General features: G+C 37.1%; 2 protein-coding genes and 1 pseudogene across 2 annotated transcripts; 2 read left to right on the top strand and 1 right to left on the bottom strand.

Moving 5' to 3' along the window:
* The first annotated feature begins 1,337 nt into the window (after positions 1 to 1,337).
* On the top strand, positions 1,338 to 7,314 carry LOC108432397 (high choriolytic enzyme 1-like). Its single transcript, XM_017706184.1, has 9 exons — positions 1,338 to 1,421; positions 1,542 to 1,563; positions 1,665 to 1,730; positions 1,921 to 2,073; positions 3,750 to 3,867; positions 4,229 to 4,407; positions 6,793 to 6,874; positions 6,988 to 7,131; positions 7,242 to 7,314. Exons 1-8 carry the CDS (start codon positions 1,353 to 1,355, stop codon positions 7,112 to 7,114), a joined length of 816 nt encoding a protein of 271 aa, XP_017561673.1. The 5' UTR covers positions 1,338 to 1,352; the 3' UTR covers positions 7,115 to 7,131; positions 7,242 to 7,314.
* A 3,884-nt stretch (positions 7,315 to 11,198) lies between these two features.
* On the top strand, positions 11,199 to 11,387 carry LOC119262480 (annotated as a pseudogene).
* A 5,000-nt stretch (positions 11,388 to 16,387) lies between these two features.
* LOC108432398 (low choriolytic enzyme-like) lies at positions 16,388 to 22,835 on the bottom strand. Its single transcript, XM_017706186.2, has 10 exons — positions 22,763 to 22,835; positions 21,533 to 21,605; positions 21,399 to 21,402; positions 21,258 to 21,302; positions 21,005 to 21,154; positions 19,964 to 20,081; positions 18,628 to 18,806; positions 18,447 to 18,528; positions 16,769 to 16,893; positions 16,388 to 16,564 (listed from the first exon to the last, which is right to left on the bottom strand). Coding segments are annotated over exons 2-10 (765 nt in total). The 5' UTR covers positions 21,593 to 21,605; positions 22,763 to 22,835; the 3' UTR covers positions 16,388 to 16,562.
* Positions 22,836 to 23,021: the final 186 nt, after the last annotated feature.

Genomic DNA, 23,021 nt, shown 5'->3' with positions numbered 1-23,021 from the left:
TGAAGCTTAAATTGTTCTACGTCATCAGGTAGGAAGGAGCTGGTCCATTTTTTGGCTTTGCAGGCTGGTGCCAGAGTTGAAATCTGATGTGAACAGTTACTGGACACCAGTGAAAAAAATGCAGCAGTGGGGTGATACAAGTAAACCACATGAAAGGTGACCGTCCTAGAGAGAAAGGATCAAATCGTCCAGATGATGTAGTGGAGAAACCTGCATGACAGGTTTGCAGTGACTGTAAGTGGTCATCAACAACACCAGGTCTTCATACATATGCAGACAGAGAATAAGGAGTTCTCCATAGAGATGTGATGCCAGTTCTACATGTAATTATATATGGGCCATTCTAAAACCCTGACATCTTGTAAAGAGGACACATTGTAGATTGTATTGCCCAAATGCCACTACTGCCATTAATCTATAAAACAATGAAGAACAACTCTTAAATACTTGATTAGTTCATGATTAATAGATCATGAAGTAGAAGTTTATAGATGTTTCATTTTGATGTTTAGTTTTTTGGCTAAATAGCACCTAAACTTTAACGTTTGCAACTATACTACTAACATATGAATTTTTATTGTAGTATGTACATAACTGAATAACTGCTGAATTCCTGAGCTATTCCTCATTTGTTAATCATGAAGTAAGAGCTTATAGATGTCTTATAAAGTGCTGTTAATATATGAATTCATGATTTAAAGCTCTAAATACATCATTAGTTCATGATTAGTTAACTATGAATTAAAAGCACATAAATGTTTTATAAATAACCGTTATTATAAAGTGTTGCCCTTTTTTCTCATTAATAAAGTGATTTTTCCATTAATGAACAATATAAGTCACACTTTATCGTTGTTCTTATTAAACAAGAGAATTGCAAGCTTTTATAAATCTGTTATGCACTCTGAGTGCAAAAGAAAAATTTAAGGTTTAAGAAGTGGCTTTCTTTTTGGGGCCCGTGGTTAAAGTTAGTTCAAGTGCATGACTTGTAAAATTGGCACACGGAATATATCTCTACTAAATGTGTAATATTTGTTACGCAGAACAAATGTTTGCGCCCATTATCATCATCCCATTGAAATACATGCTGTTATTTCCTCTCAGCTTTTTGACACCAAAAAGCCAGCACTCACACATTGCCTTATAAAGAGCTGTATGTCACACAGTTTGTATGTCACACAGTTTGGAAAGAGCATTGCTTAAGCTTTTCCCATTTTCTGGGTTACTTCATGGATTGTCACAAGCATTGTGTTACTACAAGATCTGTTGGAATGTACTTATTAGCCCATGTATTTCAGCTGTAGCTCTGCCTTAACCATTTTCCATTCTCAGTGTCTGTGAAGGCTTCCATCATGCACCTCACTCTGGTCCTCATCCTGCCGCTGCTGGGATTCAGTCCTGCTCAGAGTCGCTCTGTAAAGGTGAGATCACTCATAGAAGGTGCAGATATGAAATATAATATCTTATTTGGCAACAGCTTCTTGAAAGTTGGCAACAGTGTACTTACCAAATTTTATCCTCTACAATGTTTTGTTAACCAGGTATTCATTCAGGAAGAGACTGGTAAGATGTTTTTAATTGCAGTCTATTAAGTTTAGATTTATGTTTAATTTGAAACCTTTACTAACAATGGAAATCAATAACAGTATTACTTCATTCCACAGATAACGGCATTGAGAATGAAGACTTGTCAGTAACTTCTATAATTGAAAGAGCAAACAAGAACGCAGGTAAGAAGTTTTTTTTATTGCACTGCCGCATAACTAAATGATAAACTCAGCATTGCTAAAATACTCCTTCATAATAACTTATTTTACACTGTAAAATCAGCACTGCTGAATTCTCTCCTGCAGTGCAATATAAGGAACTGCATTTTTCAAAGTAACATAACAAACCAGCATCTCATGTTTTATTGCTCAGGACAGGCACCGGATGAACCCAAGGTCATGTTTGGCGACATTGCCACATATACCGGCTTTCAGAATGCAGACCCATGTACATCTCGTGGGTGCAAGTGGCTCAAAGACAGAAACGGAAAGGTCTATGTGCCCTACGTCATTTCTAACCAGTACTGTGAGTGACACCTGGGTTAACAGATTACTTTGTAAAAAATGTTAAAAATTCAATCTGAGGTCAACTTGAAATTTTAAGGCAATCTTTTGCAAAACTGACTTTAATCAAAACTGTTTTAGTACTGCTTCTATGTTCTAAACCTACTTGTATGCTTGTAATTTTAATTTGATTTTTTTTAGAATCCACCAGTTACACACGGTGAGAAACAGATGATTTGTTTCTCCACCCCATTTCATAGCCTCATAACTCAACACATACAATCTTGCAGTGAGAACCAGTTTATAGGGAGACTGGCCTCTTCCTATTACCCCGTTATATATAAAAAAAAAAAAAAGACTGCAAAACAGCAGAGGGTGCACATGAGTGAGTCCTCAATGAATGGGAGTAAATGGAGCTCAATGGCTAAAAACAAAAAGTTAAAATAGTTTCTAATCACTTGTCCAGAACCTTCCTGTACTTTTAGAAAGTAGAAAGTGTTAGATCCTAATGTCAGTGCATACTGATCAATGCACAATCCTGGGATCATGACTACATCATGACCTATGGGCCTATGGTACTCATACAGAGGCCTCAGCTTATGCTTGTGCATTCATATGGTTAGTTGTAACTCATAGCGACAATGATTAGCAATGTCCTAACACTATTTGTTGTTTAGGCTCCATGTTCCTGGACGTCATAAACGTCCTTGGTGGCCCTTGTCCACCTAAAGCTCTTATTCATCCAATCCTATCTCTCTATTGTCTTTTCGCATGATCTGTCTTGTCTTTTCACGCTCACTGATGTCATGGATGCAGCACTGTTTTAAACTTCTATAACTCGAGTTTAACTCGGGGATGAGCTCTTGCCTCAAGTGGTGGAGTTTAAGTATCTCGGGGTCTTGTTTAAGAGTGACGGTAAAAGGGAGCGGGAGATTGACAGGTGGATTGCTGGGTCAGCAGTGATGCGGGCTCTTTACCGGTCTGTTGTGGCAAAGAAAGATCTGAGCCATAAGGCAAGGCTGATTTACCGGTCGATCTACATTCCCACCCTCACCTATGGTCATGAGCTTTGGGTAATGACCGAAAGAATGAGATCGCCAATACAAGCGGCCTCATTGCTTAGGATGCTGCCCCCGTGACCCGAACCCCGGAGAAGCGAATAATGGATGGATGGATGGACCTCAAGTTTAAAAACTCTTAAAAATATAACAGTGGTGTTATTAAGTTTTATGCTGATCTGAGTTCAGGAAATTGATGCATTCTTTTACATTAATATTATTTAAGTATATATAAACTATGATTATGTTCAAATGCTCCATCTTAATCCATTCATTTTGCACTCGCTCAGGAGTGCCTTCTAGTGTTTGTGCAACCCAGAAGACATTACAGAGCGGAAAATCTCCTCTCTGCATGTTTTCAGGGGTGTACTCTCTAGATTCTGGAAATGTCTGAATGACATTTCTGCACTGTAAGGACACAAATTTTATATATATATATATATATATATATATATATATATATATATATATAAAGATCAAATTTGACACGTGGGTGACTTTGTGGACCCCAGAGGGTTAAAGGAACATTTAAATGTAAGTTTTAAAGCAATGCATAAAGTTGACTTAAAATTTCAAGTTGTCTTACATTTTTATAGCATATAACTACATTATTTACTAAGCTTTTATATTTCCTTCGCAGCATCCCGGGAAATAAGCATTATTCAGAATGCTTTGATGTCCTTTGAGAAATACACCTGCATTAGATTCAGGCCTCGTCGCAGACAACGAGACTATGTTCATATTCAGTCTCTTTCAGGGTACATCAACTAAATACTATTACTAATACTAATAATACTAAATACTAATACTGAAGAATTTTCTGTTCTGGTGGAGTGTATGCCCCTTTACCCCTTAATGACCGTTTTTTGTTTTCTTAGCTTAGTGAATAATCTTGTTAAATTTTGCAAGGAATTCTCAGGAATTTTGTCCAAGACTAAGTTTAATTTGTATAAAAAACGAATAAAAGAAAAATTTTGGAGGTTTCTGTTAGTGTGAGTTTATTACATTATGAAAAACATTTAGTCTGCTCTCTTCTGTCTCACTGAAGTCACAGTTAGGGGGAAGGTGGAGTAGCTCTTAGTATTTGCTGTATTTGTAGTTGCTGTTTTTGACACACAGGTGCTACTCGTTTGTGGGTAGAAGTGGTGGAGGGCAGGTTGTGTCTCTAAATCGCAGAGGATGTATCTATTACGGTGTCATCCAGCATGAGCTCCTCCATGCTCTGGGCTTCAACCACGAGCAGACCCGCAGTGACCGTGACCAGCATGTCCGGATCCTCTTCCAAAACATCATTCCTGGTGAGCTGAGCAGATGTTTCCTCCTACATCTGTGTGTTCTTTTTATGAAGTCTATAGATTGTTCATTTGCATTCTAATCTTAGTTTGTGACTGTACACTTCTATAGTCAGTTAAAATTCATACGCAAGCAGACAGGATCCCCTTCACATGTTGTTTAAAATAAATAAGCAAGGAAGTTTAGAAACAAATATATAAGCTGCAATGCTAATTAATGAAGATCATGGAAGAAAGTGCTATACAAAAGTTTTAGGCAACTGAGAAAATTGTATTTAAAAAGTTATTTATCTGATCAGTAACTTTTATTTATTTGTTAACTTTTATATGTTTATTTGCTTAGAAAAACACTTTTCTTAAAATAAATACAAAATTAATTAATGTAATAAGTAGTAGTTTTCTACAACCGCATTTCCAGAAAAAGTTTGGATGCTGTGCAAAATGTAAATAATAAAAAAAAAAAGCAATGATGTGCAAATCAAAATCAATATTTCATTAAAATACATTTTTTGTTGTTTTTTTTTTTTTTAAAGATCTGCCCATTTTGAATTTGATGCCTAAAACACTTTCCAAAAAGTTGGGACAGGAAGCAACAAAAGGCTGGTAAAGTTGTGTAATGCTAAAAAAAACACCTGGTGGAAACAGGTCAGAAACATGATTAAGTAAAAAAGAGAGAGGCTGAGTCTTTCAGAATTAAAGATGTTGAAGGGTTCAACACGCTGTGAAAGACTGCATGAGCAATAATTCAAGAATTTCTCAATTTAAAATAACAAAGAAAGTGGAGATTTCATCATCTATATTACATAACATTGAACGATTCAGAGAATCTGGATAAAACTCTGTACTACCAACGAGTATTACTAAAAACTAGTATTTGCTCTCCATGCCCACCCTCAGATGGTATTGCATTAAAAACAGACATAATTCTGCAGTGGAAATCACTGAATGAGCTCAGGAACACTTGTGAAAACCACTGTCTGTTAATACAGTCCAACACTGCTTCCACAAGTACTAGTTAAAACTCTAAAGCACAAAGACGAAACCAAATATAAACAAGATACAGAAATGCTGCCAACTTCTCTGGGTCCAAGCTTATTGAAAATGGACTGAGGGGAAGTGGAAAAGTGTCCTGTGGTCCAAAAAATCAGCATTTGAAATGCTTATTTAGAAATCATGGTTTTTGTGTCCTCTGGACATGGCATGGGTGATGTGCACATCTCTGAAGGCACCATTAATGCTGAATGATAGATACATGTTTTGGCAACATATGCTGCCATCCAGAAGGCATCTTTTTCAGGGAAAGCCTGTGTTGTTTCAGCAAGACAATGTCAAACCACATTCTGCATGGATTATGGCAGTATTGCTCTGTATTAAAAGAGTCTGGGTGCGAAACCGACCTGCCTGCATTACAAACCCTGAAACACTGAAAACATTTGCCATTTTATGAAATGAAAGAGACCCTGAACTGTTGAGCAGCTGAAATCCTATATCAAACAAGAACAGGAAAACATACTGTATCACTTTCAAAACTACAGTACTCGGGCTCCTCAGTTCCCAAACGCTTACAGAGTGTTGCTAAAAAAGAGGTGATGAAATACAGTGGTAAACATGCCCCTGTCCCAGCTTTTTTGAAACCTGCTGTTGCTGCCAAATTCAAAATGGGCATATATATTTTTAAAAATGATAAAATTTCTCAGTTTCAATGTTTGATTTGTTGTCTTAGTACTACATTAAATGAAATGTAGAATTGCATTTTGTTTTTATTTACATTTTGCACAGCATTCCAACTTTTTTGGAAATGTCATTGTGTTTGCTTTACCATTTCCACACCACTTCTCAAGGCAGTCCCATATCTTTCAGTACCTGGTTCGGCTAATCAATCCTTCATTAAAGGGAAATTACACAATTTTGTATAATTTCTGCAAAATGTAATCAGTCTAAATAAAGTCATTTGGTTTGATGTCAAATTAAATGTGCTGACTCAGATTTCTTTACAGTGGTGGTGATAGGAACCAGAGTTTGCAATGTTTACAGTACAAATGTATCTACTTTATTTACTATCCAGTATGACCAGTTAACCTACACATGTCCTCTGAGTTTTTGAAAACAAATAGACAGTAAAATATTGTTAAATCTAAAAAATAAAAGTTTTCTTTAGGGACTATTTTACCTAAGAAAATTGGTTTTATCCCCTTAAATTGCCAAGTTCCATTACACGCTTCTATAACCTAAGACCAGTTTGCATTATAAGCCTTGGTATGTATAAGCCTGAGATTTTAAGGGGTTAACAGTTTCCTTTTGCACAGCACTGTATGTTTAACAGATTAATGAGGATCACAAAATCAGCTTTACTTTCTTTCACTGACTATCATTTTCTGGTTGATTTATTAGGACAGGAGTATAACTTCAGGAAAATCCAAACAAACAACCTGCACACCCCATATGACTACAGCTCTGTCATGCACTATGGAAGGTAAGGTTTACTTTTGTATAGTCATTCATTCCTTCATTGTGTTTGGATGTGTTTTTTTTTAAATGTATGGTGATCATCAGAGAGAACTCTGTATATGATCTGTGTGGATCCAGGTATGCTTTCTCCAGGAACAGGCAGCCAACCATCCTCCCCATACCAGACCCTAATGTTGCTATTGGACAAGCCACTATGATGAGCCGTATGGACATCCTACGCATTAATAGACTCTATTGTCAATAACTAAGTTTCTTTTTGAGGTATTAATGCACTCATATTGCTTTTCCTCTGCATTTTCCTCATGTTTGAAGACAGCGGTGGTTGTACCTGAAAGATTTGATGTTTTTTTCTCTTTCTCTCTTCCTTTCAGTGGAGTATGAGGAGTGCTACATGTTGAGCCATCCAGAGTCAGTTTTTTTCAGTATTGTTCAGTTACTTAAAACCTTTAAAATTTTGTAATAATTTTATTGTTATTATTTTTTTAGATTTATTATTCAGTAATTACAAAACATTATCCAGTCACTACTGTCAAACTGTTGAGTAAAGTACGTAGCTTTCAGAGAGGGATTGAACTGTATGCCCACAAGTAGGGAGAGGTTTAAATATATCATCAGAATTAAAATATTTTTAGTAATGGAAAGACATGAGCTGTAATTTTGAAATGAAACTATGCATTTTTCTTGTTCATCACAATAACAATGAGATAAAAAGAACATTGTAAATCTGTTCAGAATATGAGTGACTTAATTTTGTGATATTAAACAGTGAATACAGGCAAGCATTATAAAGTGCTTCCAACATTGTTGACATTGAGATTTTAGAAGCCCTATTGGAGCTGGATTAGTATTACCTTAGCAGGTGCTGTAATTTGAGTGTGTAACAACTTTTGAAGGGTGGGAGGAGTGAGGACATCAGGAGCAGGTGTGGAGATGGAGAACTACTTTTATTTTTACACAATACACAAACCACTCGGCTGTTCAACCCACAAACAAAATAAAACAACCTGCTCACTGGGACTTTTCAGTCTTTGCTTTGCTTTCTATTAGCTCAGCTCTCCTTCTCTCTGGATAAAGAGATGGCTATGAGCAGACTTGCAGAAACAGGTGAATATCATTAGCTGCTTAGCCCGCTGGTTCAGCCTGACCGGCTCTCCATCCTGCATGTGACACTCAGCCACATCCCCTTCTTGACAGAGTGATTACCATCAAGATCTGTGATGTTAATCCAATATTGATCTGCACTGTTATTATCTATTAGAAGTCTGCAGTAAAAATCAGGTTCAAATTATCTTCTATAATGTGCCAAACCCGGAGTTCCTAATAGTATTGTTCAAATCAATCTCCTGTAATGTAATAATAAGTCCTAGTAATAGATAAAAGCCTCTCTTTTCTTAGTGACTGGAAGACAAGGCTAACTTCTAAAATGGAGCTTGGCTTGAAACATGTTCAAGTTCAAATAAAAATAATGGAGAATTTTTCATCTAATTAGAAGAGAAGGAAAATTAAATATTCTGAAAGCTGTATTGCTTTTCTTTGCCTCAACCTGTTTAATTTTAATCGTACCACTGATGTAAATGTCAGGGCTGTGATGTCGCAAACTTGGCTATCTGGGGTTGCCTATGAAATGTGTAAAGATGCTTTATCCTGCATGAATTTGCCAGTACAAATCCCTGACAAATGATGTTGCTGGATCTCCTCTGGTAAAGTTTATCCAGCTTGAGTAGTTGAAATGGTTCACAGAAAATGAATGTATGCCATTGGTGTGATTTTTTTCACAGTTTTAATTGGTCATATTAACCTATGCTTAACCTATGCAGTCACTTACATGTGTAGGCAATGTATTATAGTATAATGAATTATAGGTCTGTTTAGTTCAGTGCATATACTGCTCAAAACTTGGCACTGGTGAAAAGGAACCAGTGTTTGCCAAGTTTTGGGAAGTTTATTTAATCTCAGTATACTAAGCAGTAGACTTCTAACAAATGAATCAAAGTACCTGAAATGCAAACCAATTTCTGGCATAACTTTTAATTGGAAAGGTGTTCAGCTAAAAGAATTGAATTATAAGAGATTCATCCCTCATCTACAGAATGCAGGAAATAATAGAAATAAGATTTTTAGAGCTTTTAAATCTTTCTTTGTGCTGTGGTTAACCCTAAAGGCCAATCTGTGTCAGATTTTGCATGCATAGACTGAATGACAATCTATATATGTCTTTTAAATTTGGTTAATCATTTTCAAAATTTTATAAATTTAAATTAGAAAAGTTAATGCCATAATGATTGAAATGTGGAGACCATTGTGGCCAAAAAGTACATTTTTAGTTTTGATAATTATATACTTATTTAGGCTGCAGATTATTTCAAGACTGATTTCAACATGATTGCCTTGTTCAAACAATTAGTGCCTGTGAAAACACTTTATAATCAACAAATAAAATTTAGTTAGGGATGTACTTGGTAACACTGGAGACTTGAATATAGCCCTCTAGTGGCCAAATCATATAGTACATTCTAAGGTTACAGAGTGTCCTTACTTTCTGCTTCTGTTTGAGTTTCATAATAAATGTCAATATGAAGCAACAGTGCTTGGACCCCTACAAATAATCACAGTAATTGATCCACCATGCAGTGTTTGTTAACGGTAGTCTATGGGTGCCAAGAAACATGAACATCTATACTTGTCATTTATACAGAATTAAACAGATGTTTACATCTGGTCATATGTGTGTATATATTTTACATTGCAGCTCAGTCAATCAGATTTATGGACCAGAACTATCCCTTTTTTATAATATCAGTTATATTCTGGTTTTAATGTGGATGTTGATGCCTACCCACTATCAGACTGAATGTAAATGTAATCCCTGTCATTGGTGTGTGGTATGAAATGGATGCAGGAGGCATAGGAGAAGGAGTCTAGACCACGCTGAATGACCTACAGGGCAATAAAGATAAGTCCAGTGTCAGAGTAAAATCATTTTCTAGAGCAAGAATGAATGAAACTCAAATAATTTCCAATAAAAGGAATCAGCAAATGGCATTTTTCAAAGATAAGCTCTGAACACATAGGCGCAAAAGAACAAAATGAATTGTGTAGGTGAGTAATTGGAATGAAATGTAGTTAGTTTGCCAATTCTAAGTGTATTTTATCAGCTGTTAGTTAGCAAATAAAAAGTTACTTATAATTTGTGACTTATTTAAAAATATAACAGTGTTGTTCAGAGTTAAATGAGTTAAGATCAGTGTTAGAAAGTAAGCTGGCACTCAGTACAAAGAATAGGCAGTTAACAGTGTTTGAGGTGCAATTATTGCTGACATACAGTACTGATTGGCAATGACGTATGGCACATAGACAAATCCATCACTGGACTTGGGCCATTTGCAGCCTTCAGCAGTACACGAATCAGCGTTCCTTCCAGTGTCAGCCACAGCAATGTCTCCTATAACTCTCGGCTCATTAGGACCACAAACTAACAAACACAACAGAAAGGTTACTTTTATTCCTTTTACATTCATAAACACATTGGTAAAACAGTGGGTGTGCGCTCAAAATGGTCTGTACCAATGTTTCTGTTAGCTCTCTCCAACTTCTCCCCAACTAAAATAATTATTACATCATACTATATCAACAAAGCATATTAGTATATTTCATGCATAAGTAATACAGAAGCCTTAAAGTATATGATAAAAATGTTGAATTTTTTTTTTAAATGAAAGTGCGTTCCTGAAATGAAGTTGCATTTAAAATACTCCTCATAATACTTTTTCACTGCTCAGGTGCACAACATGGGTGAAGTATGAAAAAACATGTGCACTGGCTAACACATCACATAATACACCAACTTTGACCAGCAGGGGGCAGCTGTTTTTTCCCTTCATCCTTGATGACCAGGTGAGAAAAAAATAAATAAATATGCTATTAAGTGGCTTACAATTAGGATTCTGAATCAGCTTTGACCAGAAGAAAGTAGTTCAGTTCAATAGACTGGCAATCCAGAGGCAAGCAGAGAAATGGCCCTCAGGTGAGGCCTTTTATCTTATAAATGTTGATTGAAACAGCTCTGGAAGAAATTGTTAGCTTATTAAGTGTGGCCTGAAGAGATTAAAGCTGCATCTCCTATGTGGTTAGCTAGAGCTTTTTTACTGTTTGCTGCAGACTGTGATGGCTCACAAACCTAAGTAACTGTTCTCCTAATTATACCCTGTATTTAGCTAAGGAAATAAGATGTATGACAAATGATGAAATTTCATTAAAATATTTGCACAAAAGAGCGACTAAACATTTTCATTCACCAGTCTTTGGAATAAAATGACCCCTTATGGTCAAAGTCTATACTTTCGGGGATCATTTCTATAATGTTTGACTTTTGATTTGAAAATGTTGCGTCATGATGAAGAGTACCCATACTTAATTCTGAGTGCGAATTGAATGGAGTGTAATTAGTAATCTGCTCTTTATCATTGATGGCTGTTTCTTCTGTGTTTCACAGTTAGGAGGAAGGAAGTATGGACAGTTCCCTTCCTGGATTGAGGCCTTGCCATGTTGGAAGGGCTTGTGTGGTATAGGGATCTTCAGAGCTAAGTCATCAGGTTCAATATGCTCCTGGTAGGATCTCCCAGGGTGAACAGGTGTGAGTGAAGACCCTGACTAATTGAACTAGAGTGAAGACCCAGACTAACTCAATCAAAAAAAAAAAAAACCTCCATGAAAAACAGATACAGACGATCCTGCCCGGGAGAGGGTCACCAGGACTTACCCGTGGAGCCAGCGCCTGATGGCCCACCACCCACAAGGTCCATCATGGGGGAATGGTGCAGTGCCGTATAGGTAGTGGGAGATGGTGGGGAGGCCCTAGGCGGCCTAGGCCCTTGTGGCAGAAACTGGCTCTTGGTACGCAGAATGTAATATTACTGGGGGGGGGGGAGCCAGAGCTTGAGCAGGAGGTTGAGAGGTACCAACTAGATATAGTTGGGCCCACCTCCACCCACAGCGTCGGCTCTGGAACAAAACTCCTGAATAGGGGTTGGTCCCTCTCCTACTCAGGGAGAATGGTGGCCATGCAGTTGGAGTTTTCTCCCGGTGGACAAGAGGGTCATCTCAATAGGAATTAAAATTGCAGAGGAAAACTCTGACTGTTCTGTCTGCATATGCACCAAACAGCAGGTCAGAGTATTCAGCATTCTTGGAGCAAGTGGACGGGGTTCTAGAAAGGGCCCCGCCTACAGAGTCCAAAGTCTTACTGGAAGACTTCAATGCTCATGTTGGCAATGACAGGGAGACCTGGAGAGGCTTGATTGGGAAGAACAGCCTGCCCGATCTAAACCATCATCATCATCGTTGACCGCTAGTCCAGACAGGGTCGTGGTAGCAGTTGGGAGAGCAAAGAATCCCAGATGACCCTGTCCCCCGCAACTTCCTCCAGCTCATTCCCGGGGACCCCAAGACATAATCCCTCCAGCGGGTCCTAGGGCGACCCCGGGGTCTTGTCCCAGTAGGCCGTGCCTGGAACACCCCCACCGGGAGGTGTCCAGGGGGCATCCGGATCAGATGCCCGAACCACCTCAGCTGGCTCCTCTCAATGCGGAGGAGTAGCGGCTCTACTCTGAGCTCCTTCCGGATGACCGAGCTCCTCACTCTATCGCATAGCGTGTAGCCCGCCACCCGGCGAAGAAAGCTCATTTCCGCCGCTTGTATTCGCGATCTCGTTCTTTTGGTCATTACCCACAGCTCATGACCATAGGTGAGGGTTGGGATGTAGATTGACTGGTAAACAGAGAGCTTCACCTTTTGGCTCAACTCCCTCTTCACCACTACAGTCTGGTACAGTGACTGCATTACTGCTGCCGCCTGTCCCAGCCTACGGCTGATCTCACGATCCCGCTTCCCGTCACTCGTGAACAAGACCCCAAGATACTTAAACTCCTCCACCTGGGGCAGGTCCTTTCCCCTTACCTGGAGTGGACATGCCATCCTTTTCCGGGCCAAGACCATGGTGCTGATCCACATACCAACCGCTTCACACTCAGCTGCAATCCGCTCCAGTGAGTGCTGGAGGCATCCATGTGATTCCGCCAAAAGAACAACATAATCCACAAATAGCAGAGACGCCACCCTCCGGCCTCCACACATAATGCCCTCCTGACCCCGGCTATGCCCTGACACTCTGTCCATGAATATCACGAACAAGAGTGGAGACAGAGCACAACCCTGACGGGGTCCAACGCTAACACTGAAAGAGTCTGACTTAATGCCGAGTATACGGACACAACTCTTACTCTCAGAACTTTGATTATATTCCATATAATGTAATATGCCATTCACATTAGACACAAATCAAACATTTTAAAGGTTTATTTTCTGTATTCATGTGTAGCTGAAGTAGTGTTGTATTGCTAAAATAACATCTATGTGCTTTTCCCATGCTTATTACATCATTATTACATGAGAATTTATCATTATGAACATTATTATTATATAGTAATTATATGGAAAACATGTATGTTTGAATATGTTTGGGATTGCTTGGGTCGTGAGTAGCAAAAAAATGAAACCAACTGCTAAAACATGAACTGTTAAAAATCACTTAAAAAGGGAATCTGTAAAAGGTAAAGTGTGACATATTAAATATAACTGCAATGTTGTATTTGGTTTTTGAGGCTTCTGTGTACTTTTTGGTTAAACTAACATTTTCTTTATTTGCCTGATATTTTCCCTGAACATTGTTCTTAATGACCATTTAAACTATAAAAAACAACTCAGCCACTTGGAACTATTTTCCTTGTAATTACTGAATATCAGATCTAAAGATGCCATAAGACCAGAAATGTAAAATGTTAGAAGAATGACAAGAAACAAGCTTTTCCTTACCTCAAACCTGCAAGATGAAACAAGCATCTGTTTTTCAGCAGAGTTTTTATACACTGATCTGTGTACCAAATGTGATAAAGTGGGTAAAATTGTTTTCTAAAACAAATGGAAAAATTATATTTCTTAAAATGTTCCAGTGAAACAGGTAAATCAATATATTTTATCAGGTGTATGTTTACATAAGTGCAGCCTTGCTTTGGAGGCCAGCAGGTGCAGTTTTTCCCTGCTTGGTGTGCTGGTGTTGTATCTCATTTAACTTTAATGTTGGAAGGTTCTGCTCATTTATGAGTGCAACATGCTCATTTAAATATAGCATCTATTTTAATTGCTCACTTACAGATGTAAGTGAGTTTCAGGTGTCAGCAACTGGTCATACTGACACTCAATGTTTTCTTTTAGATATTTTAATTAACCATTTTCAGATTTCTACCTCCTCTTCCATTGGACAGGCTTCTGCATCTGAAGTGATCAACCTTCTTCAGAGAGTCCCCTACCACTGACTGAAACTAAACATAATAATGTATTTTTATGTATAATAATGTATAACAATGTGCTTTATAATAGTTTACAGTAGTCAAATAAGATCTTTGGTGCATAAACTCAAAAGGCTGCTTCGTGTTTTAAAGGTTTATATGTGGAATTATGGAGAAGGCCTGCAGTGAAAGACCAATCTGGAAGGCACGATTTGGGCCACAGCTTAGGCATTCAGAACTGCATTGAGGTGTTATGTAGCGAAGTGCTTTCAAAACTAGTCATGAAACTTTATAGTGAGTTCTAAATGAAACAGGCATTCAGTCGAGTGACACTAAAATGGGTTTATTTGAGTTAATATGTGTTAATATTCTTGTTGCCACATTTTTTACAGTTGTAGTTTACTTGCTTTTGTTGTAGGAAGTGTTGTGAGCAATGCATTACAATGATCAAGGTGAGAAAAAACAAAAGTATGTAAAATATTTTGGCATATTTTAAGCAGAGATAGTGTCTGTTTTGTTATATTCTCCAAATGATAGAATATAGTTTTATTAATACCATTAATGTGTGGTTTAACAGACCAGAATCATATCATGATCTCTAACTTCTATTTTCAACTGTAGAGCCAAGTCCTCTTTTCTCTTTGATTTACTGTCACTGAGTTTGATATGACAGTATTAAGTATTCTGTTTAATGGGTGTTTGAAACTGATTCCTGATGGATTCCTAATGTAAAGGTGTCCTACAGGAAACTATGGTCTCTATTGGGTAACCTTTAAGTCAATTCCCAATGAAAAAGCATGAAGATTTTAATCCTAATGGTTCTAATGGTCTGTTGTCAGCAGGGATTTGTAAATAGTTTGCATGCTTTCGATACAACTTAAGCAGTCTGGGCTAACGATACACAAAATGTAAAAAAAAAAAAGTGCACACACACACACACACACACACACACACACATGCATTTCTAAGCTTCTTCTCCCTCAGGGTCCCAGCGGTCATTGGGTGGAAGGCAAACATTTTTTTTTTTTTTATTTTAGATTAGCTTATTTTCTACTGGAATTTTCAAAGCTTCCTTTCATGCTCACAAGCGATAAATAATAAAAACAGTGATGTGCCACCTACTAAAGTGATGCTCAGTTCAGCTATAATCTCATCTATGGTCTACCTGAGACACATTTGTTGTGCAAATTTTGCTTTTTTAGTTTAGCGCTGGAGCCATGAGGTTCATGTTGCTAACAGTCACTAGAAGTCAATAGTCACCCAAATCTTTTCAAGAAATTCATCCCCAAAATTTCTCTCACCCCACTCAAAACACATTGAGGTCTTTAGTAAGACTGTACAGACTTCTCAGTGGGATGTAGAGCACAGTATGAATTACTGTAAACAATGAAAATAAAGAAATTCTCACCATGAACCTGAACTCTACAAACAGGTGTTGTGCTGAATTCGTGCTCACTTCAAACATAATCTTCCTTCCATATTCCTGCTTGATTCATGTTCAAACAAAGAGGAATCTGAAGAACACCTCACGTCTAAATGGCTACCTGCTGCGTTTAGCTACACAGTGTTTTCCTCACTGCTAATGTTTATAGCTCACAGTGAGCCGTACTGTGTCCTGAATCACACTGAAAAGTCTGCATGAACGTAATGAAGACTTGTTTGCAGTTTGAGAGAGTTTTGGTCATGTATTTGCAGAAATGTTGTGGGTAACTATTGACTTCTATTGTTTGTAAGCAATGTTACCCTTGCTACAGTGCTAAACTAAAGATGGGAAACATGTCTTGGCTGATTGACCTCATCTGGGGTCAGTGTAATTTTTTAAAATTTATAATAAAACTGTTTTTTTAATACCATCAAAGATATACTCTTACCCTAAATGCCTCTTAGCTCTTATCACTTTCCCTGTGGGTAGTTTCCCTGTATTGCAATGCGTGATATTGCATATTGCAGTTGTACGCTAGAGTGAAAAAGTGATATTGCAAGATCTGTGCTCTTATTTTGATGAATGTGATAAAAATGGTATCATTTGGAACAAAAATTATGCATTGAAGTGCTTAACAGATAGTTCTTTGTTCAAAAAAATCTAGATATCTATATATTATAAACAGTTTCTATAAATATATAAATGTTTGTATGCACATGTCAGAAAGACAAAGGTTTCAGAAAGACATAGATTGATTACATTGAGTGCAGATTTATTTGAGGGATGAGTTTTCATTAATTACATCAACAGACCATCAATTATATCATCAACAGACACTGAGGCAAATAACCCCATTGGTGATTAGTCAGTTTTCCATTGGTCTTCTCCTGGTGTGCATGACTGTTCGATAGAGGGATTTCTTCAGCTCCTAATGGCATAAAAATAGACTAATTAATAGGAAGAATTCTTAAAGCATATTAGGTTCATTTTAAAAACATTTCAACATTGTTGACAGAAAGTCAAACATTTCACGTTAGATATTACATTTATTATTTTTAATTACTGTGCTGTCAGTAAGTACAGCTGCTCTGAGAATCTATGCAAGGCACTGAAGTGTTCTATGTGTACTTACAGCACTGGTAGAGTCTCTGCAGTCTGATAATGTCATTGTTGCTCATCTGAGTTGCCTGACCAATGACCACATTGCTGTTGGGGAAGGGGATCATGGTGGGCTGACCATTCTTAGAGAAAGCAGTTCTGGAGTGACCAAAAGAAATAAATGAATGAATGAATGAATGAATGAATGAATGAATGAATGAATGAATGAATGTCCTACAGACCTACATTATGTTTAAGCCTAGACTGAATAAATGACCATTGGTAATGCAATATTGTCCAAGATAAGGCTTTATCAGTGACCAGCAAACCAGTCCATGTTCATCATTGCATAAACATGTGTGTAGTAGTTTACTCAACATAAAAAATTAGTGGGTACAGAAGAGGATGCCCAGTTTTGATCATTCCAGCCTCATTTTGGTATTATTGATCGGAACTAGGCATAAAAATTGAATTCTGAAAAACTCTTTAGGTGCTCACCAAATTATGTGAAAATTGGGTCCACTGGCATTCAGTACTTGACAAGTTTAATTATTACAATATTTCGGGAGATATTTCTGAGGAGATTATATATGAAATAATCCACTTCTACTAGATTGTGTGTGTGTGTGTGTGTGTGTGTGTGTGTGTGTGTGTGTGTGTGTGTGTGTGTGTGTGTGTGTGTGTGTGTGTGTGTGTGCGGGGGGGGGGCGGCTTTTTGTAGCTGGATCATTTCTGATTTAAAATATGTCCTCTCTGCTCTTAAGCAGTGCTTGCTGTAGCTAGTTTCTTGTCAGTGGTGGACAAAGTACACAAATCATGTACTTGAGTTAAAGTAGAGACATCCAAGGTAAAATATTACTCCAGTAAAAGTAGAAGTTCCTCCCTTTTGACCTCAACTTGAGTAAAAGTACAACAGTAATTCCCTTCAAATGTACTTAAGTATCAAAAGTACTAATAGATTAGTTCTCTCATTTTAGGTGAAAATACTGCAGTGTAGCTCTTGGTAAACCAATCTTTTAATAGAATGTCATTAATTAGTCACTGATGTCTATTAAAATTACCATAAGCATAAAACACTGAAGGCAAACAATGTCCATTAGGTAGAACTGAGTGTCTCTGAAATAACCTTTTACAAAAAGCAAAGTTTTTTTTTAGTAGTTACAAGTATAAGTTTAATAAAAACTTGTTTTAAACAGGTTCACAAATTAGTTTTCCTTTATTTATTTACACGAAGTTAGGTTAGTTCCATCATTTATGTTGAATAGAAATAAAAAATTTTGCCGTGGTCTGTATGTCCAACAGGTCAAGACAAGCTCAAAACAGAGTGTGCGCTGTGCCCTGATTGGTGTTCTTGCTTTGCACTTCTTTCATTTTGATATGTTATGTTTTATACACACATAAACCGAAAGGAACAACAGATTTCTCATAAAAGAGTGGAGTAAAAAGTAAGATACTTTCCATATGTTTCTGAGCTGCAACTAATTATAATAACACAGCTGAATGCAATGAGAAGAGTACTAACTACTCAGACCTGTGTATTATGCCTGTTCTGTCAGTCTGAATAAAGAGATCAGCTGAAGCATACCTCCCATCCAGCATAACCAACCGCCAGAGTAGCCAATTGTGCTGTCATGGTCTGTTGAAAGTCACTTGTGGATGGTTAATAGAGGTACTTCACATATTTGAGTGGAATTGTTTGGTAAATGACTGACCTGTGGTACTGCATCACAGAGTTGTAGTCGTAAGGAGTTCCCTGGTTCAGAGTGTTGATCTTGTCGAAGTTGTATTTCATGTCTGTTGGAAAAACAACCAAAGCACCCAAAATATTACATCCACCAAATTGATCTTAAACCTGCAAAATCTAAATCTGAAAATTAAAAATTGATACTGTACTCTCAATAATGTTCTCCCAGACAACACGGATGTGGTTGTCACGGTCACTGCGGGTCTGTTCGTGGTTGAATCCCAGAGCATGGAGCAGCTCGTGCTGGACGGTGTTGTGGTAGATGCAGCCATTGCGGTCCAGAGACACAGTCTGGCCATAACCAAGGCGTCCAACGTAAGAGTAGCATCTGCCCAGCAAAGAGAAGTGAATCTAATTTAAACTGAATTCAGACCTATTTTATGATTTTAATCTTGATGCATATTCAGTTTGTAATACTAGTTTAAATTAAATTTAATTAATTAGGTCTTGATGCATTTAAGTTTAAATTCTAAATAAGCCAGCCAAGGCTGTGGGTTTTTACCATGGTTACTCTTTCTGCAGTAAACTCACTGTAAATAAAGGCCTTGAGTGGTTGCTAGAGTGAAATAAATGGACATGCAATCTAATTAAATACACCACTCTTCATATAATAAATAAATAATAAATAAACTAATTACTAGAAATGTTGGTAAGGCTTTATAATAACAGGCCCCTATAAATAGCAACTTCATCATTATCTACTAGTGATGATAGTTAATGATCGTGAAAAGTAATATAATTTTTTCTTGTGCAATTATAAGTGCAACCATTTAAATGATTAGCAGCTTCCTTCTTGTCATACTCTTAATTAAAGCAATAAGTGTAAACATTTTCTTAGGAACATATTATTGGTATTAGTAATAAGTAACACAATATATGTTCATAAACACATTTCAGTCATTTATAGCAGGAGATAATAAGTTTAACAATAAATAATGGTGAAGTAATCATTACGGAAAGGTTTATGCATCTCAAAGTAGCAAAAGAGTAATATACGTATTTACTTGATGATTAAAAATGACATAGAGAAATGGTTCATATTTTAAGGTTTATAGTTTTTGAGTTATGTGTATTAAATAGCCAAATTATTGTGAAAACTACAATTAACCCCTTAAATGGTCAGGACCTGCCAGGCACAAAGGTTTATTACATATTTCCATAACTTAGGAAAAGCTCCAGTTTGCACTGATGTGCCTGAATAATGGCACATCAGTGAATATTGAATAATGCGAATTAGTATGTAATAAGAATGGGATTTTAAGGGGTTAATGTAACTAATGTGTGCAATATATTTGGAACATTTACACTCCAGCACAGTCTGCTTGGTTGAGAAGTGTTCTATCCGTGTACAGTTTACACTATACCTAACTGTTACTAAAGTTTTTACTTTAGCAAATACAAATATACAGTAAATTAATAAATTAATACAATTTAATCATGGGCCAGCCAGATTTTAGAACCAGAACTATCTGGTTTTGTGCCTACCCATTGAGAGACTGAATGTAAATGTAATCCCTCTGATTGCTGCGTGGTGTGAAACGGATGCAGGTGACGGCTGAGAAGGAGTCTAGACCACGTTGAATGACCTGTAGCTCACGGGAGGCTGAAGGGAGAAAGGGCAGAGGTCAGTAAAGACCGGCCAAATGTCAAAATGCAGTCATTTTTCTGAAGCAAAACAGAACATAGAAGCTCAAATAATGTCCCGTCTAGTCCGTAGGCCATTTGCTAAGATCAGCTCTCATTGCATAGCAGCAAACAAGTAAAATGAACTCTGTAACTGAAGTAACGGAAATTAAGTTTGAGGGAAATCAACATAACCAAACATAAGCGAGATAACCATCTGCTTATGTTTTTCCTAAACTAAGTACAACGCCTTAGCAGGGTCTCATTTTACAGCTGATGTGTCAGTGTTACTCTTAGACTGAGGTATATATATATATATATATATATATATATATATATATATATATATATATATATATATATATATATATATATATAAACGTGGTATAAACTGTAAATTTACAGGGGAAGGTAAAAACATACTCTGCTTTTAATGTAACCAGACTTTTTTCCAAGTAATTTTAGGTCATTTCTTTTGGTCCATTCAGATACAAGATTTTATTCTGACAGCAGTGTGGTTGGTACAGTGTAGTGGGAAGCACTTCTGCCTTCTATGCTGTAGACTGGGGTTCAGTCCCCTGCTTAGACAAGCACCCTACACTCTACCAATAAGAGTCCTTGGGCAAGACTCCTAACACTACCTTTGCCTACCTGTGTAAAATGATCAAATTGTAAGACACTCTGGATAAGAGCGTCAGCCAAATGCCGTGAATGTAATTTATATATGTTTATATACATATGATGTCCTATTTACCCATACTATAAAACAGTCAGGTCATACCGTCGTTAACATACGTCAGGTTGTCCAACAAATTAAGATTTTTAAAAGATTTACTGATACTTGGACACAGTGAACAGTTTCATAGTGTATGAGTGTCTAAGATTCAATTATTGCTGACATACAGAAATGGTTGGCAATGACGTATGGCACATAGACCCATCCGTCACTGGACTTAGGCCACTTGCAGCCTTGAGAGGTGCAAGGATCAGCGTTCCTTCCGGAGTCGTCCACAGCAATGTCTCCTATAACTCTTGGCTCATCAGGACCACGAACTGACAAACACAACAGAAAGGTTGATTTGATTACATTTAAATTAGCTTACATTGTAAACAAGTTTTAATGATTTAAGAAAAAGACAGTTCAAAATCTCCATACCAACATTTCTATTAGCTCTCTCCAGCAGCTCCCCCACAGACAGCACTAATAGAGAATTGATTGATAAAATACTTAGTACACCATCCAATAAAGTATATTAGAGTATTACAGTATATTACATTCTGAAGTGTATCAACTTACGGGGCTACACGAGAACCATGTAAAAACAAATAGCAGAAGATACAGAGACATTAGATTCAAGTTATTTAAGAACAACATGACTGCATGATTGTGTACATTGAAAATGTGTGGGTGTGTGTCTCTGTGTGACTTACCTCCTCAGCTCGGACAGAGCAGACCAGCAAAAGGGCCACCAAACCCAGAGCCTTATACATTATCGCCAAAAGTCTGCCAGATGGGTTCAGAAACAGTTGCACAATTAGCTTATTGTGCTTGGCTGCTGTTTTACTATGGAGCCATGACTGTTTGGCACATAATGTAATATGTCGTCCACATCAGACACAAATCAAACATTATAAAGGTCTGCATTTTCAGTAGTTCAGTGAAGTACTGCTAAAATAGTATTCATGAGTGACATTCACAAGCTTATTTAATTCTAATGCTTATTATTCATTTATTATTTACATATTCATTGTGTATTTACATGGAAACCAAAACTGAGCTATTTCTAAGTTATTTTAATTTACAGAAGCAAAGTGAACTTACAGGACTGCATGAGATCCATGTGAACACAAATGACAGTAGTCAGCACTCTTTTGCCTTTGCCTCATGGTTTCCATTCTTTTTTGGGACACTTGCTTACTGTCTTTTAAAGAAATCTGCAGGCATATTTTTCTACACCTCCAAAGTTCAATCTCAGTTGGTTGCATTTTCTGTTTCATCCTTTCAGACTTATAGTGTTGAGTTTCTTCTCACATTGGCAGAATGGACAGAAATATCTGTGAATTGTTTCAGATACGACTCAAGAGTTGAGCTTTACTTACTGTTTATCTGATGGGACAGTTTGGTGGTCAACCAGGTCTTGCACAGTTGTTAGGAGTCCCATTTTCTCAATATCTTTTCATTTGTAATCATTTTCTATACTCCTCTGTTGCAACTTCCTATTTTTCTCTTGTTTTCCCCTGACTGTCCCTTCCTTATGTGAGTCGATGCTGTTATATGTAATCTCATTCGAAGTGTCTTAAGAAAAATGAATAAGTTTACTTTAATGAAATCTAATGAATGTTCACATCTTGGCCCATACTTTCCATACATGGAAACTAAGCTGCTCAAGCAGCCCGTTTTGAATTCATTGTTTTTGTGATGTTGGTATCCAGCACATTTGCAGTGTTTCAGCCCTGCTTTTGGTAAATAAAACCACATAGATGTTGTAAGCAGACTTTAAGTAAAGAATAAATGATTCAAGATAATGGTAGGCCCTTTGAGAATAGAGGTCATTTTGCACTGTAATTTTCCATGTATAAACTCAATAATGAGCCTCTGGATGTAATGAGACAGGGGATTTAAGATGTTAAAAGAATGACAAGAAACAAGCTTTTCCTTACCTCAAACCTGCAAGATGAAACAAGCATCTGTTTTCCAGCAGAGAGGGTTTTTATGTCTTACTCTGTGTATCAAATGTGATAACATAACCTGAGGATTTTATTAAACAAATAAGAAAAAGATTATATAGCATGCCAGAGAAATAGGTGAATCAAGATATTTTATCAGGTGTATGCTTAAATAAGAGTAACCTTGCTTTTGAGGACAGCAGGTGCAGCTTTTCCCTGCTCAGTGTGCTGGTGTTGCATAAACTTCTATCTT

The sequence above is a fragment of the Pygocentrus nattereri genome, chromosome 25, assembly GCF_015220715.1.
Source record: "Pygocentrus nattereri isolate fPygNat1 chromosome 25, fPygNat1.pri, whole genome shotgun sequence".
Classification (NCBI taxonomy): Eukaryota; Metazoa; Chordata; class Actinopteri; order Characiformes; family Serrasalmidae; genus Pygocentrus; species Pygocentrus nattereri.
The sequence above is the reverse complement of the archived record's forward strand: the minus strand, read 5'-3'. Positions and strand labels throughout refer to the sequence as shown.